This window comes from Prionailurus viverrinus, chromosome B3 (assembly GCF_022837055.1).
Source record: "Prionailurus viverrinus isolate Anna chromosome B3, UM_Priviv_1.0, whole genome shotgun sequence".
In the NCBI taxonomy this organism is placed as follows: domain Eukaryota; kingdom Metazoa; phylum Chordata; class Mammalia; order Carnivora; family Felidae; genus Prionailurus; species Prionailurus viverrinus.
The window spans coordinates 25,015,090-25,030,219 of record NC_062566.1 but is presented as its reverse complement, the minus strand read 5'-3'; the positions used below and the strand labels follow the sequence as shown (position 1 = coordinate 25,030,219).

The 15,130-nt window shown below is 35.3% G+C and overlaps 1 protein-coding gene across 7 annotated transcripts in view; it reads left to right on the top strand.

Annotated features, from left to right (window-relative positions):
- SCAPER (S-phase cyclin A associated protein in the ER) overlaps positions 1-15,130 on the top strand; it is a 532,470-nt gene that overhangs the window by 147,199 nt on the left and 370,141 nt on the right. For all 7 annotated transcript variants that reach the window (XM_047863178.1, XM_047863179.1, XM_047863174.1 and 4 more), the window contains one exon: positions 8,259-8,414. In XM_047863178.1, coding sequence (XP_047719134.1) covers positions 8,259-8,414 — 156 coding nt within the window. The remainder of the gene's footprint in view (positions 1-8,258; positions 8,415-15,130) is intronic.

Sequence of the window (15,130 nt, the reverse complement as noted above, 5' to 3'; positions counted from 1 at the left end):
TGTCTTTCCTTTTTCATTTGATGCCTAAGTTTTACTGACTTCAGCCCATTTCACTTGTTCTTTTCCTCGAGTATGATAATCATTATCTTGCTTCAACTATCATCTCTCTAGTGACTTCTAGATTTGCATCTTTAGCCCCAACCCCTAATCTTTATTTTTTATTTCTTTTGATGTTTGGGAATATTTCTTTTGAATTTTAATTCCCATTTAAATAACATACAGGTGTACAATAATTTCAGGTGTACAATATAGTGGTTTAACAATTCTATACATTACTCACTGCTCATCATGATAAGTGTACTTTTAATCCCCTTCACATGTTTCCCCTATTCCCCTACCCAGCTGCCCTCTGGCAGCCACCTGATTGTTCTCTAAGTGTCTGTTTTTTGTTTCTCTCTTTTTTTCATTTGCTTTGTTTCTTAAATTCCACATATAAGTGAAATCATATAGTATTTATCTTTTTCTGACTACTTTCACTTAGCATAATACCCTCTGGATCCATCCATGCTGTTGCAAATGGCGAGGTTTCAATCCTTTTTATGGCTGAATAATATTCCATTGTATATAAATACTACATATCCTTTACCTATTCATCTATCAGTGGACACTTGGGTTGCTTCCATAATTTAGATACTGTAAAAAATGCTGCAGTGAACATAAGAGTACATATATCTTTTTGAATCAGTGTTTTCAGATTCTTTGGGTAAATACCCAGTACTAGGATTACTGGATCATATGGTAATTTTTAATTTTTTGAGGAACCTCCATGCTGTTTTCCACAGTGGCTATACCAGTTTACACTCCCACGAACAGTGAATGGAGGGTTCCTTTTTCTCCACATCCTCTCCAACACTTGTTGCTTCTTGTGTTTTTGATTTTAACCTTTGTGACAGGTGTGAGGTGATATCTCATTGTGGTTTTCATTTGTGTATCCCTGAATATTAGTGCTGTTGAACAACTTTTCATATGTCTGTTGGCCATGTTGTATGTCTTCTTTGGAAGAATGTCTGTTCATGTCTTCTGCCCAGTTTTTAATTAGATTATTTGTTTTTGGGGATGTTGTATGAATTCCTGTGTATATTGGATATTAACCCTTTTTTGGATATGTCATTTGCAAATATCTTCTACCATTCAGTAGGTTGTCTTTTAGTTTTGTTGTTTGCTTTGCAGAAGCTTTTGGTTTTTCTTATTTAAGTTTTTATTTAAATTCCAATTAACATACTGTGTAATATTAGTTTCAGGTGTACAACATAGTGATTCAACACTTGCATACAATACCTGGTGCTCATCACAACCAGTGCACTCCTTATTCCCCATCACCTGTTTCACCCATCCCTCTACCCATCCTCCCCTCTAGTAACTGTCTGTTCTCTATAATTTAGAATCTGTTTCTTTGTCTCTCTCACTTTATCTGTTTTTTTTTTCCTTTTCTCATTTGTTTTGTTTCTTAAATTCCACATATGAGTGAAGTAATTTGGTATTTGTCTTTCTCTGACTTATTTTCACCTAACATAATACTCTCTAGTTCCATCCATGTCATTGCAGATGGCAAGATTTTATTCTTATTTATGGTTGAGTAATATTCCATTTTCCCTATATACATCACATCTTCATTATCCATTTATCAGTCTGTGGACACTGGGCTGTTACTGTATTTGGCTATTGTACATAATGCTGCTATAAGCATTGTGGTGCACATATCCCTTTGAATTAGTATTTTTGTATTCTTTGGGTAAATACCTAGTAGCATAATTGCTGGGTTGTAGGGTAGTTCTATTTTTAACTTTTTGGGGAATCTCCATACTGTCTTCCAAAGTGGCTGCACCAGTTTATATTCCCACCAACAGTGCAAGAGGGTTCTGCTTTCTCCACAATCTTGTGAATATCTATTATTTCTTGTGTTGTTGATGTTAGCCATTCTGACAGGTGTGAGGTGCTTCTCCTTGTAGTTTTGATTTGTATTTCCCTGATGATCAGTGATGTTGAGCATCTATTCATGTGTCTGTTGGCCATCTGGATGTCTTCTTTGGAAAAAATGCCTATTCATGTCCTCTGCCCACTTTTTAATTGAGGTATTCATTTTTTGGATGTTGAATTTTGTAAGTTTTTAATATGTTTTGGATAGTAACCCTTTATCAGAGATGTCATTTCCAAATATCTTCTCCCATTCCATAGGTTGTGTTTTAGCTTTATTGATTGTTTTCTTCACTGTACAGAAGCTTTTTATTTTGATGAGATCCCAGAGTTTATTTTTGCTTTTGTTTTCCTTGCCTTGGGAAATGTATCTAGTAGGACGTTGCTGTGGCTGGTGTCAAAGAGGTTATTGCCTGTGTTCTCTACTAAGAATTTTATGGTTTTTCAGCTCTCACATTCAGGTTTTTCATCCATTTTGAATTTGTGTTTGTGTATGGTGTAAGGAGGTGGTCCAGTTTCATTCTTTTGCATGTTGCTGTCCAGTTTTCCCAGTACCATTTGTTGAAGAGACTGTCTTTTTTCCATTGGATTCTCTTTCCTGCTTTATTGAAGATTAATTACCCATATAGTGAGTTCATTTCTGGGTTTTCTATTCTGTTCTATTGATCTATGTGTCTATTTTTGTGCCAGTACCATACTGTCTTCATCACTTTAGCTTTGTAATATAACTGGAAATCCAAAATTGTGATGCTTCCAGCTTTGCATTTCTTTTTCAAGATTGCTTTGGGTATTTGGGGTGTTTGTGGTTCCATGCAAATTTTAGGATTGTTTGTTCAAGCTCTGTGAAAAATGCTGGTGGTATTTTGATAGGGTTTGGATTAAATGTATAGATTTCTTTGAGAAGCTTTTAAATTTGATATAGTTCCAATAGTTTATTTTTGTTTTTATTTCCCTTCCCTTGGGAAGTATATTTAGAAAAATGTTACCACAACTGATATCAGAGAAGTTATTCCCTATACTCTCCTCTAGAATTTTTATGGTTTCAGGTCTTACATTTAGGTCTTTAATCTTGAGTTTGGAAGAAAGTGGTCCAGTTTCATTTGCTAGCATGTAGCTGTCCAGTTTCCAGCACCATTTGTTGAAGAGACTCTTTTTTCCAATGTATATTCTTGGTTCCATTGTATAATCATGGGTTTATTTCTGGGCTCTGTCTTCTGTTCTACTGATCTGTGTGGTTTTTGTGTGTGTGTGTGTGTGTGTGTGTGTGTGTGTGTGTGTGTGTGTATTTGTACCATAGTGTTTTGATTTCTACAGCTTTATATTATACCTAGAAATCTGGGATTGTGGTATCTCCAGTTTCATTCTTTTTTTTCAAGATTGCTTTGTTTATCTGAGACCTGATGTGGTTACATACACATTTTAGGGTTATTTGTTCTAGTTCTATTAAAAATGCTGTTGGTATTTTGATAGTGATTGCATAAGATCTGTAGATTGCTTTGGGTAATAAGGGCATTTGAACAATATTTTTTCTCCCAATCCATGAGCATGGACTATCTTTCCGTTTGTGTCATCTTCAATTTATCACTATTTTATAGTTTTCAGAAGGTCTTTCACCTTTTTGGCTAAGTTTATTACCAGGTATTTTATTATTTGTGGTACACTTATAAATGAGATTATTTTCTTAATTTATTTTTCTGCTACTTCATAGAAATTCTTCGTGTATAGAAATTCAATGGATTTCTATGTATTGATTTTGTATCCTGTGACCTTACTGAATTCATTTATCAGTTCTAGTAGTTCTTTTTGTGGAGTCTTTAGGGTTTTCTATATGTAGTATCATGTTATCTGCAAGTAGTGAATGTTACAATTTTTCCTTACCAATTTGGATGCCTTTTATTTCTTTTTGTTGCCTGATTCCTGTGGCTAAGACTTCCAGGTCTATGTTGAATAAAAGTGGTGAGAGTAGACATCCCGTCTTGTTCCTGACCTTAGCTTTTCACCATTGAGTATGATGTTAGCTGTAGGTTTTTCATAGATGGCCTTTATTATGTTGAGGTATATTCCCTGTAAAACTACTGTGTTGAGAGTTTTTGTTACAAGTGGATATTGTACTTTATCAAATGCTTTTTCTTCATCTTTTGAAATGATCATACAGTTTTTATTCTTTCTTTTGTTGATGTGATGTATCACGTTAATTGATTTGTGAATATTGAGGCTTTTTTTTTAATGTTTATTATTTATTTTTGAGAGACAGAGTGTGAGCAGGAGGAGGGGCAGAGAGAGAGGGAGACAGAGAATCCTGAGCAGGCTCCAGACTGTGAGCTGTCAGCACAGAGTCTGATGTGGGGCTCGAACCTACGGACCTCAAGATCATGACCTGGGCTAAAGTCGGTTGCTTAACTAACTGAGCCACCCAGGTGCCCCTGATTTGTGAATATTGAACCATTCTTCCATCCCAGGAATAAATCCCACTTGATCGTGGTGAATGATATTTTTAATGTATTGTTGGATTCACTAATATTTTGTTGAAGATTTTTGCATGTGTGTTCATCAGAGATACTCCCCTGTTCTCTTTTTTTGTATTGTCTGGTATTGGTTTTGGTAACAGGGTAATTCTGGCCTCATGGAATGAATTTGGAAGCTTTTTTAACTCTTCTGTTTTTTTTAGAATAGTTTGAGAAGTACAGGTTTTAATCCTTACTTAAATGCTTAAATTTCATTGCCTGTAATCTGTCAGTTCAAATTTTCATTATTTCCTGATTGAGTTTTGGCAGGTTATAGGTTTCTAGGAATTTATCCATTTCTTCGAGATTGTCCAGTGTGGTCCTTTTTTTTTTTTTTTCTTTTTTCTGATGAGTCTGGCTTAAAGGTTTACCAATTTTGATAATGTTTTCAAACAATGAGCTCCTGGTTTCATTACTCTGTTCTGTGTTTTGTTTTGTTCTGATTTTTTTTTTTTTGGTTTTTATTGAATTTATTTCTGCCGCAATCTTTATTATTTCATTCCTTCTACTGGCTTTGAATTTTGTTTGTTGTTCTTTTTCTAGCTCCTTTAGGCAGAAGGTTAGGTTATTTGAGGTTTTTCTTACTTATTGAGATAGGCCTGTATTTCTTTAAACTTCCCTCCTAAAATAGCTCTTTCTATATCCCAAGATTTTGGACTGTCCTGTTTTCATTTATCTCCAGGTTTTTTTTTTTGTTTGTTTGTTTTGTTTTTTAAAAAATTTTTTTAACATTTTTTATTTATTTTTGAGACAGAGAGAGACAGAGCATGAACGGGGGAGGGTCAGAGAGAGAGGGAGACACAGAATCGGAAGCAGGCTCCAGGATCTGAGCCATCAGCCCAGAGCCCGACACGGGGCTCGAACCCATGGACCGCGAGATCGTGACCTGAGCTGAAGTCGGACGCTTAACCGACTGAGCCACCCAGGCGCCCCTATCTCCAGGTTTTTTGATTTCCTCTTTGATTTCTTGGTTGACCCATTCATTTTTTTGTAGTATGTTATTTAACTTCTGTAGTATTTGTGTTTTTTCTAGATTTTTTTCTTGTGGTTGAGTTCTAATTTCATAGAGTTTGATCAGAAAAGATGCATGGCATGACTTCAGTCTTTCTGAGACTTGTTTTGTAGGGGCACAGTTGATCTTTGGATTCAGTTATCTATTGCTTGGTGATGGCTTTCAGTGGAACTCATCAGCTCACCACCTCTATCTTCCAAACCATCTACTTCCTGAAATACATATTTCAGATAATGATATCCCTAGTTTCCCATTCATTTAGACTTGGAAAAGTTTTGATCATATAGTTTGATTCACTGTTGTTACTGTTGTTGTTTTAAAAGATAAGCTAGTCTTGGGGCGCCTGGGTGGCTCAGTTGGTTGGGTGTCTGACTTCGGCCCAGATCACGATCTCATGGTTCATGGGTTCGAGCCCTGTGTTGGGCTTTGTGCTGACAGCTCCTAGCCTGGAGTCTTTCAGATTCTATCTCCCCCTGTCTTCCCACCCCTGCTTGCATTCTCTCTCTCTCTCTGTCTCCCTCTCTCTCAAAAATAAATAAACGTTAAAAAAATTTAATAGTTTTAAAGTTTATATATTTTTGAGAGAAGGCACACATGTGTGAGTGGGGGAGGGGCAGAGAGGGAGAGGGAGAGAGAATTCCAAGCAAGCTTCCTGCTGTTAGCACAGAACCCAACACGGAGCTCGATCTCAGGAACCATGATATCATGACCTGAGCCAAAATGGAGCCGGACTTTTAACTGACCGAACCACCCAGTTGCCCTGGGCTGTGTGGCATTTCTATATGAATACATTTTGGCTAGAGATCAGATACATAGTTCAAAATGGTTTTCCTTCAAAATTTTGTAGGTTTTATTTTCTTTTAGCATTAACTACTTCTGGGGAGAAGCCTGAGGCCCAACTGATTTTTTTTTTTTCCCTCTTCTTATAGGTGATTTGCATTTACTGCTTAGAAGCTTAGAAGAGTTATTCTTTTTCCTTAGTGTTTTGTAATTTAATATGGATATTCTTGGTACTGATTTTCTGAAAATTTTTCATGACAACATGGCTTCTTTAAGTTCTCAATTTGCTTTTTTTTCATGGAAAATTTTTTGTATTATATGTTGCAATATTTTCTTTTGTCTTTTTTAATTATAGATGTTATTCATGCTTATATTAGGCCATCTTCATTTGTTCTTTATATTAAAAGCTTGTTACTGATACATAAATTTTCGTTTTTAAATTCTGCATTAACTTATCAAAAGACTTAGCGATTTATTTTTTTGCCATCTTTATTTGTTCCATGCTTGTTCTAATTCAGTTAATTCTATGATGGTGTTACTTTTGTCCTCAGTTTGTTTCCTTAGCTTTCTAATCTTTTATTGTTATGTTGTTTTGTCATTTTTTTCTACCTTTAAATTCAGGTTTTTGTTAACTTCTATATTACAAAGTTTGCCTAGGGTATTTTCTGGTGTTTCGTGGGTTTTATTTTCTTTCAGATGGGGTTTTTTAGTTTCTAGTTAACTTCTTATCTATTATTTATTTATAGCTTTATTGAAATATCATTGACACATCAAAATTATATATATTAAGGTTTACAACTCGATGTTTTAATATACATACACATTGTGGAATGATCACAACCCAGCTAATTAACATATCTATCACCTCTCCTTAGTTATCATTTGTATGTTTGCATATGTGCTGAAAAGATTTAAGATCTCTCTTCTTAGCACATTTCAAGAATACAGTATTGTTAAGTGTCATGATCATGCTGCACGTCTCTAAAACTTATTCATCTTCCATCATTGAGACTTTGTACCCTTTGACCAACATCACAGATTGAAATTACTTAACTTTTGCTCACTTTTCTAATTTTATTTTACTTATTTTTGTCTAGAACATTAAGTCCCATTTCTTTTTCTTTCATCTTGATTATGCTTAATGTGTGAGCCCTGATACAGTATGATTCATTTTCCTTCAGTACTGCTGTTTGCCTTATACTTTTAGTACAGTTTGAGGGATGGTTATGTTATTATCCTACTTAAAAAAGTGGCCACGTGGCAAGATAAGTGGGAAACCTTGGTTAGAACTGTATTCAAATTCTTGTCTGAGATGTATAACTTATCTAGTGGTAGGTTTTATTCCATTCAGCATGGATTCCTGGAGTCTGTTCTTCTGTCAGAGTCAGTCCCGGTGTTTACTTCCCTGTTTTAGTCCATCATTTTCACTGCAGCATACCTTCCCTCTGGCTTTCAAGAATGAGAAATTTGATCCCAACTGACATTTCCCTGCTTTATCTTTAGCTAAACTTTACTCATAAAACTTCACTTTCTAGCAAAACCTGGCTGGAAAGTATCAATATATGTGAAGTCGAGGTGTAGTGTATTTTCCACTACCTTGTTCCTAATTGTCACGCATTTGGTATATGTTGAAGGAAAATGATGTGATGCTCACTTTAAGTTTTGTCTTCTCAAACTCATTAGAAAAACATGTACGTACCTACTTAAGTCTTAATGTAATTTATATAATTGCAATCATAATGAAATAAGTAGAACTTCACAAGATGTTTTTTGTAAGAATCTTAATTCGTTTCTTGACCTAAAGCTATTTCATTGGCAGATCTTTATTCTAAATTACTCCTTACTAAGGCCAATGGATTTGTTATATACACTGGATTATTATCCATTTTGAGGTAAATATTAAAGGAAAAGACCCATATTTAATTTTTGTTTTCTTCCTTATTAGTGGTTTATATTTTTATATAATGACTGCTGTGGGGTTTCTTATTTTTGTGGTGTGTCTTAGAATTAACTTGATTTGAAACTCCTTTTCTTTGTTTTTATTGAAGGTAAACGAAATTGCCTTCATAAATACCCTTGAAGCCCAGAATAAGCGCCATGATGTCTTATCAAAATTGAAGGAATACGAGCAAAGGCTTAATGAATTACAGGAAGAACGTCAGCGAAGACAGGAAGAAAAACAAGCACGTGATGAAGCTGTTCAGGTAGAATTTATTCGGCAAGCAGTTATTGAGCACCTGCCGTATTCTAGGTTCTGAGCTAGGTGCTGATGATCCAAAATGGAGTGACACCTAATCTCTGACCCAAGGGTGCCTAATTTAGTATAGCACTGTGGAAATATGAGGTCTGATTGCCAAAAGACAATGTGTACCCCTTTAGATAAGGTAATCAGTGCTTTCGTCAGTACATAGCAGTCATAGAGTCTGAATCTCTAATCTCAACCAGATGAAGGACTAAATTGGACAGATTATTATCTATTCTTTTCTAATTGGGCTTTGTAAGAACAAGCTTCTTCCATTTAAAAAAGGAATGTGTTTGATTGAGTATATGTAGCTTTACAGAACTGGGCAATCTTTATGCTTATGACAAGGAACATCTGTCATTTATTGGGCAGTATCATCAGATACTTTAATTGCTTGGCTCTTGACCTCTGTAGTGAACCCTAATTTAGGTACCATTTTCAGGATAGGAAGAACTGTACTAATGTTTATTAACTATTTTAGATCTTACTTAGTAGAAAGTCTTGCCCACAAGACTCTTTTAGGACTTGACATTTTTGTTTGTTTGTTTGTTTAAACTGGTGCCAAAGATTTTATTCAACTCAATTAATTGGTGAGGGATCCAGTAAGATGTTACAACCAGCGTGAGGGAGAATTCAAAGAATAGACCCATACGTGGGTGATCAGTAATGTTGAAATGAATTTGCTGAACAGATATAAAACTGTTCAACAGTCAGAGGCAACAGTCAACAGATGACCAACCCTTCCCAAAATTGTATACATTACCATCATTTTCTTACAACTCACAGTTGAATATATTAGCTCAATGAGACCAGCAGGCAGGGTGCACCCTGTGATTGTGTTTTTCGCAAATCAATGCCTTTCTCAGTTTTCCCATTGTTAAAGAGGGGTTTGTTGCCAAAGTGTAAATGTGCGGTAAATTATTCTAAAAATGTGCTAAGGCTCTGGGTCATATTAAGTATGCTTTCTGAATTCACATTATATTTGCATCAAAGACTGTATTAGAAAAATAAATGTTTTTAGAGGAGGGGGATGATTTTGAGGTAGAAAGTATCCTCACATGTGGACATGCACCTACATGTAAGATATAAATTACAGTTATGTTCACACTGAAAAGAAACTTCTAATGGTATGGTGCAGAGTTGGCCTTTGAGTAGAGGTCCACAGAGAGATTTTGAGGGCACAGAAATACTCAATTTTACTAATAAGGAGGATGATTTCTTAGGACTTATTGATGACATGGCTTTTCCACTCAATTGCAAACCAAATACAATTACCATCTCACTTTTATCAGTTGATATGGCACATTAAAACCAACACTTAAAGAGACTAAAGTGGTATAGGAAATACATAAATATAACATACATACATATGGGTAAGCATATACATATATGTACACATATTTTACATTTTTCAGCCAGGGTTTAGAAAAACTAAAAAGGAAAAGAAATAAACACAAATGTAATTTTATTTTGTCTTAGAAAAGGAAGTATTTTACATATATATGTGTGCATGTGTAAATACATACACATATATACGTACACAAGCACCCACATGCAACCATGTATGTATGTATATTTGTCATATATGACTATTACATGATTATTTAAATATAATGACATTGTATGATCACTTACATATTCTATATGATTATGTACATGAGTACTTTGATCTCTCTTTTGGACTATCTCTGCTGTTTCTCAACTGTGTCATTATGATTTGTCAGCACTAGCCAGAGTAAGCCAAGCCCACTAGGGATGAGAAGGCCAACCTCATGGGCTGGAAGGACTGCTCACATGGTGATTTCCTGGGTGGCATGGGTCACCTGAATGGGTGCAGTGGCCGTGGTGCCCAGAGTGCATGGTGGGCAGCTTATTCATAGGTCTGCAAACTGAACAGTTTTGGCTGGAAGTCCTGAAGGGAATCCAGCACCAAGATGGCTTTTGAGGTCAAGTGTTGCTACAGGTTTCCATCTGGAACCATGACCACCTACATGCTGGCTGCAAGGGCCGTCTCCACACCATTGAGAACATCTTCAAAGACAAGGCACTTCTCCATGGGAAGAGGAGGAGAAAACCTCTTTGTACAAGCTAGAAATAAGGACTTGACACTTTTGATGTAGAGAACAAATTTTGCAGTGTTCAAATATAAGTGAGGACATACTTTATTATGACCAATGTTTATTTGTTCATTCAGTGATCATTTATTGAATTACTACTATAAGCCATATGTTGTGCTAGATTCAAGGACATGAAAAGGATACATCGTTGTTCTCAATGGGGAGATGTATATAAACAAATCTTAATCCTTTAGGATCAGTATAACAGCAACGGCATTCTTGGAAGCACAGAGGAAAACACCATACTCAAACTGAGAGTGGCAAAGAGATGAAGAAGTGAGGTAAAGCTTCCTAGAGAAGATGGTCCCTCAGCTGAGATTTGAAAACAATAAGATAGAAGCAAACAATGAGAAGTAGGCATTCCATGCAGGAGACATAGGAGAGTACACTCTCTAGAGTTAGGGAACAGGTCATGCAGAGCTTTGTTATGTTAAAGATTAGAGATGTTATTAATACTTCATGCTTCTTTTTTAAAAATTTTTTTTCAATGTTTATTTGTGAGAGAGAGAGAGAGAGAGACCAATTGTGAGTCGGGGAAGGGCAGAGAGAGAGGAAGACACAGAATCCCAAGCAGGCTCCAGGCTCTGAGCTGTCAGCACAGAGCTCAACATGGGGCTTGAACTCACAGACTGCAAGATCATGACCTGAGCTGAGTCACCCAGGTGCCTCTCCTGCTTCTTTATGTTACTGGTGGTTTTAGGAAGTTAAAATATGAATACATTTTTAAAAGTTCATTGATTATTCTCTACTATTTGTGGGTATTGGCAGGCATTCCTATATTCATCCCTGATTTCTATTTGATTTCAGTTCAGTGTCTTATTTTAATCTGAGTTCTAAGCTAATTTATGTTAAAAAAAATACGCAATGATTCTGTTTGAAAAACTTAAGATTTTCTTCTCTAAGGAGCAACAAAAGTTTTTATTTTTATTATTTATAAGTTGCTTCTCTATTAACTAATTAAATGAGTAAATAAAACAGGAAATTTGAAGTTTTAATAAGAGATGTCTTTTCAGTATGAGTGCTATTTCTCTGCTTGCGACCGTTTTATAAAAACCATTATGTTTTGTAAATTATGTGTTATTTTTGAAGAACCATTAGGCATTAATAATTCAGATATAATTAAGACACAGTCCTTGCCTTATGGCAAACAATACAACACAATGTGAAAAGTGTTGTAGAGCTATGTATGAGCTACAGATTAACTCTGTTGGTAGGAAGGGAAATATATGAGTAATATTGCATATTTTGAATAGACAGCTTCATTTTTTTGCATTCACTTTATAGATCTGAAGATTTGAAATATATAGTTATCTTCCATTTAAAAATGATGACTCTTGGGGCGCCTGGATAGCTCAGTAGGTTAAGCATCCTACTTCAGCTCAGGTTGTGATCTCACAGTTTGTGGGTTTGAGCCCTGCGTCAGGCTCTGCTGACAGCTTAGAGCCTGCAGCCTGCTTTGGGTTCTGTGCCTCCCTCTCTCTCTGCCCCTTCTCTGCTTGCACTTTGTGTCTCTCTCTCTCAAAAATAAATAAACATTAAAAACAAAATAATGACTCTTATTTCACAAATTGGGACATTTATTAAAGCCAGAAGGAAAGCAGTTCTTTCCTGAAAGTAGTAAGGAATTTCCTGTACACACTAGCACTTTAAAGTTGTTTTGACTGCTTAGAATTATTTTTCTAATTAAAGGGGTGCCAAGGTGGCTCAGTAAATTGAACATCGGATTTCAGCTCTGGTCATGATCTCACAGTTGTGGAATTGAGCCTTGCGTCAGGCTCTGTGCTGACAGCATGGAGCCTGCTTGGGATTTTCTCTCTCCTTTCTCTCTGCCTCTCTCCTGCTCACACACTCTCTCTCTCTCAAAATAAATAAACATTTAAAAAATTTGGAAATTTCCTATGGATTTAATTTTCAATGAAAAATTAAAAACCCATCAAGTTTAGTCAACCTATACTGATATTAGAAAAGTCCTTTGGGGTGCCTGGGTGGCTCAGTCAGTTAAGCATCTTACTTCAGCTCAGGTCATGATCTCGCGGTTTGTGAGTTCAAGTCCCGTGTTGGGCTCTGTGCTGACAGCTCAAAGCCTGGAGCCTGCTTTGGGTTCTGTGTGTCCCTCTCTCTCTGCCCCTCCCCTGCTCATGCTCTGTCTCTCTCTCAAAAATAAATAAATATTAAAAAAATTAAAAAGAAAAGCCCACTGGTAATGTATAACTTATTTATAATTAAAAAAATTTTTTACCGGGTAGTCATTAGTAGATGTGCAAGGCACTAATGGCAAGCATTCTGTAGATGCAATAATAGTAAGGTCCTCTGCTTTTCTTTCACTATTTTACTTTTTAACATTCCCATAAACTGTTACAGGCAATTGTGACCCTTCTTTCTTGTGAGTAAAATACTAAGTATATGCTGTCATCATATATTCTCAATTTGCCATTTTAGTTATGTAAATTATTGGTTAGTTTTAAGTTCAATTTCCTTAGATATTCTGCCTGTCCTTTTGCCCTAGTCACTAAATTGTAGGCCTAAAGAGCATATAGGGGTAGCAGTATCCATTCTTAGGCTTCCATAAACAAATACTGATTGGAATAAGCAAAGTTTGGGGGGGGTTTCAGAGGTTTCAGAAGGCTTAAGGGTTAAATATCTTTCTAACTCATTTGCTGCAGGTTGATACTCTTTATTTGTGTGTATATAGATTTATAATGCCTATTATTTTATAAAGTTATGCTTCATTTAAGAGATATTCATGGAACTCTTGCACTGTGCAAAATGCTTATGTGGGGTACAAAGTTTCCTATATTTAGGAAACTTAAATTTTAGAAAGGAAAATATGAGCTGAACTTAATAATTTTATTCATTAGCTATAGTTACCAGTTATCTTTTCCATTTATATTAAAAACAGAAATTAAAATATTGAATATTTTTTGAAGTCCAGTTATATCTATTGGTACAATATTGGAGTATCTGTTATATATATGAATAAGATCAAAAGTTGGCATTATATTTACACATTCAACTTGGCTACATTGTACATACACATAAATTATATATACACATATATTTCATTTATAAGACCATTTTATAATTTTTGAAAGCATATTTTTGAAACTTTTGGTTTTACAAAGTATGAAATGAAAAGTTCTGGTTTAATTCTTTATATTTAATATCTAAGTTTATTGTATTTTATTGTGAAACTTGTGTTTTCACATGATATAGTTTTTTAAGGTTTTATTTTATTTCAAGTTAACATACAGTGTTATATTAGTTTTAGGTATACTATATAGTGATTCAATAATTTCGTATATCCCCCAGCGCACATCACAAGTGCACTCCTTAATCCCCACCACCTATTTTACCGATCCCTCCACCCACCTCTCCTCTGTTAACCATCAGTTGGTTCTCTATACTTAAGAGTCTGTTATTGGTTTGTCTCTCTCTTTTTGTCTTTCTTTTGTGTGTTTGGTTTCTTAAATTGCCCATATGAGTGAAATCATATGATATTTGTCTTTCTCTGACTGACTTAACTTCCCTAAACATTATAAGCTCAGTCCATGTTGTCACAAATGGCAAGATTTTGTTCTTCTTTATGGCAGAATAATATTTCATTGTATATATATATACCACATCTTTATCCACTCATCAGTTGATGGGTACTTGGGCTGCTTCCATATCCTGGGTATTGTAAATAATGCTCATATAAAGATAGTGGTGTATGTTTGAATTAGTGTTTTTGTTTTCTTTGTGTAAATACCCAATAATGCAATTGCTGAATTATAGGGTAATTCTATTTTTAACTTTTTGAGGAACCTCCATAGTGTTTCCCAGAATGGATGTACCAGTTTGCATTCCCACCAACAGTGTAAGAGGGTGCCCCTTTCTGGACGTCCTCACCAACACCTGTTGTTTCTTCTGCCTTTGATTGTATTGACATATTTTTTTTTTTAATTCATTCCCATTCCCCAGGTAGCTCACATAGCCTCTCCCTGGCCCCTAGTCTTTATGATTAATGGAACACAGTGATGGTAGGTTCTCCTAATTACTACTTATACATCCTTGTGCAAGTCATTTTACCTTAAAGACCCCCAGTTTGTTGTGATACTAAAATTGCTAATATGGGTAAATACTTAGCAAAGTGTTTAGCATAGTAAGTGCCCAGTAAATGACAGAAAAAAAATACTAAGGCAGTTTAAGAGAACACTGAGGAGACATCTGAATACTTCTAATAACTAAGCTCACTATGGTAACTTCATACCTACAAGAAACCCTATCTACCCCCGCAGAAGAAAACTTTTTTAAACTAGTAAGCTAAAAAGTCCCTACTTTTTTTCTTTCTCTTTTTCTTTCTCTTTTTCTTTCTCTTTTTCTTTTTCTTTTTCTTTCTTTTTTTTGGAGGGGGCCCAGGGAAAGAAGGATTGGGAACTACAGGGAATGTACTGATTTCCGGAAGGCATATGTGGTAGATTACAGACTACTGGAGGCATACAGTTAGATTTTAAATATATTCTTTACTGTCAGGCATACTAATCATGAACTAATTGATTATAGCTCTTCTCATTACTAAGAA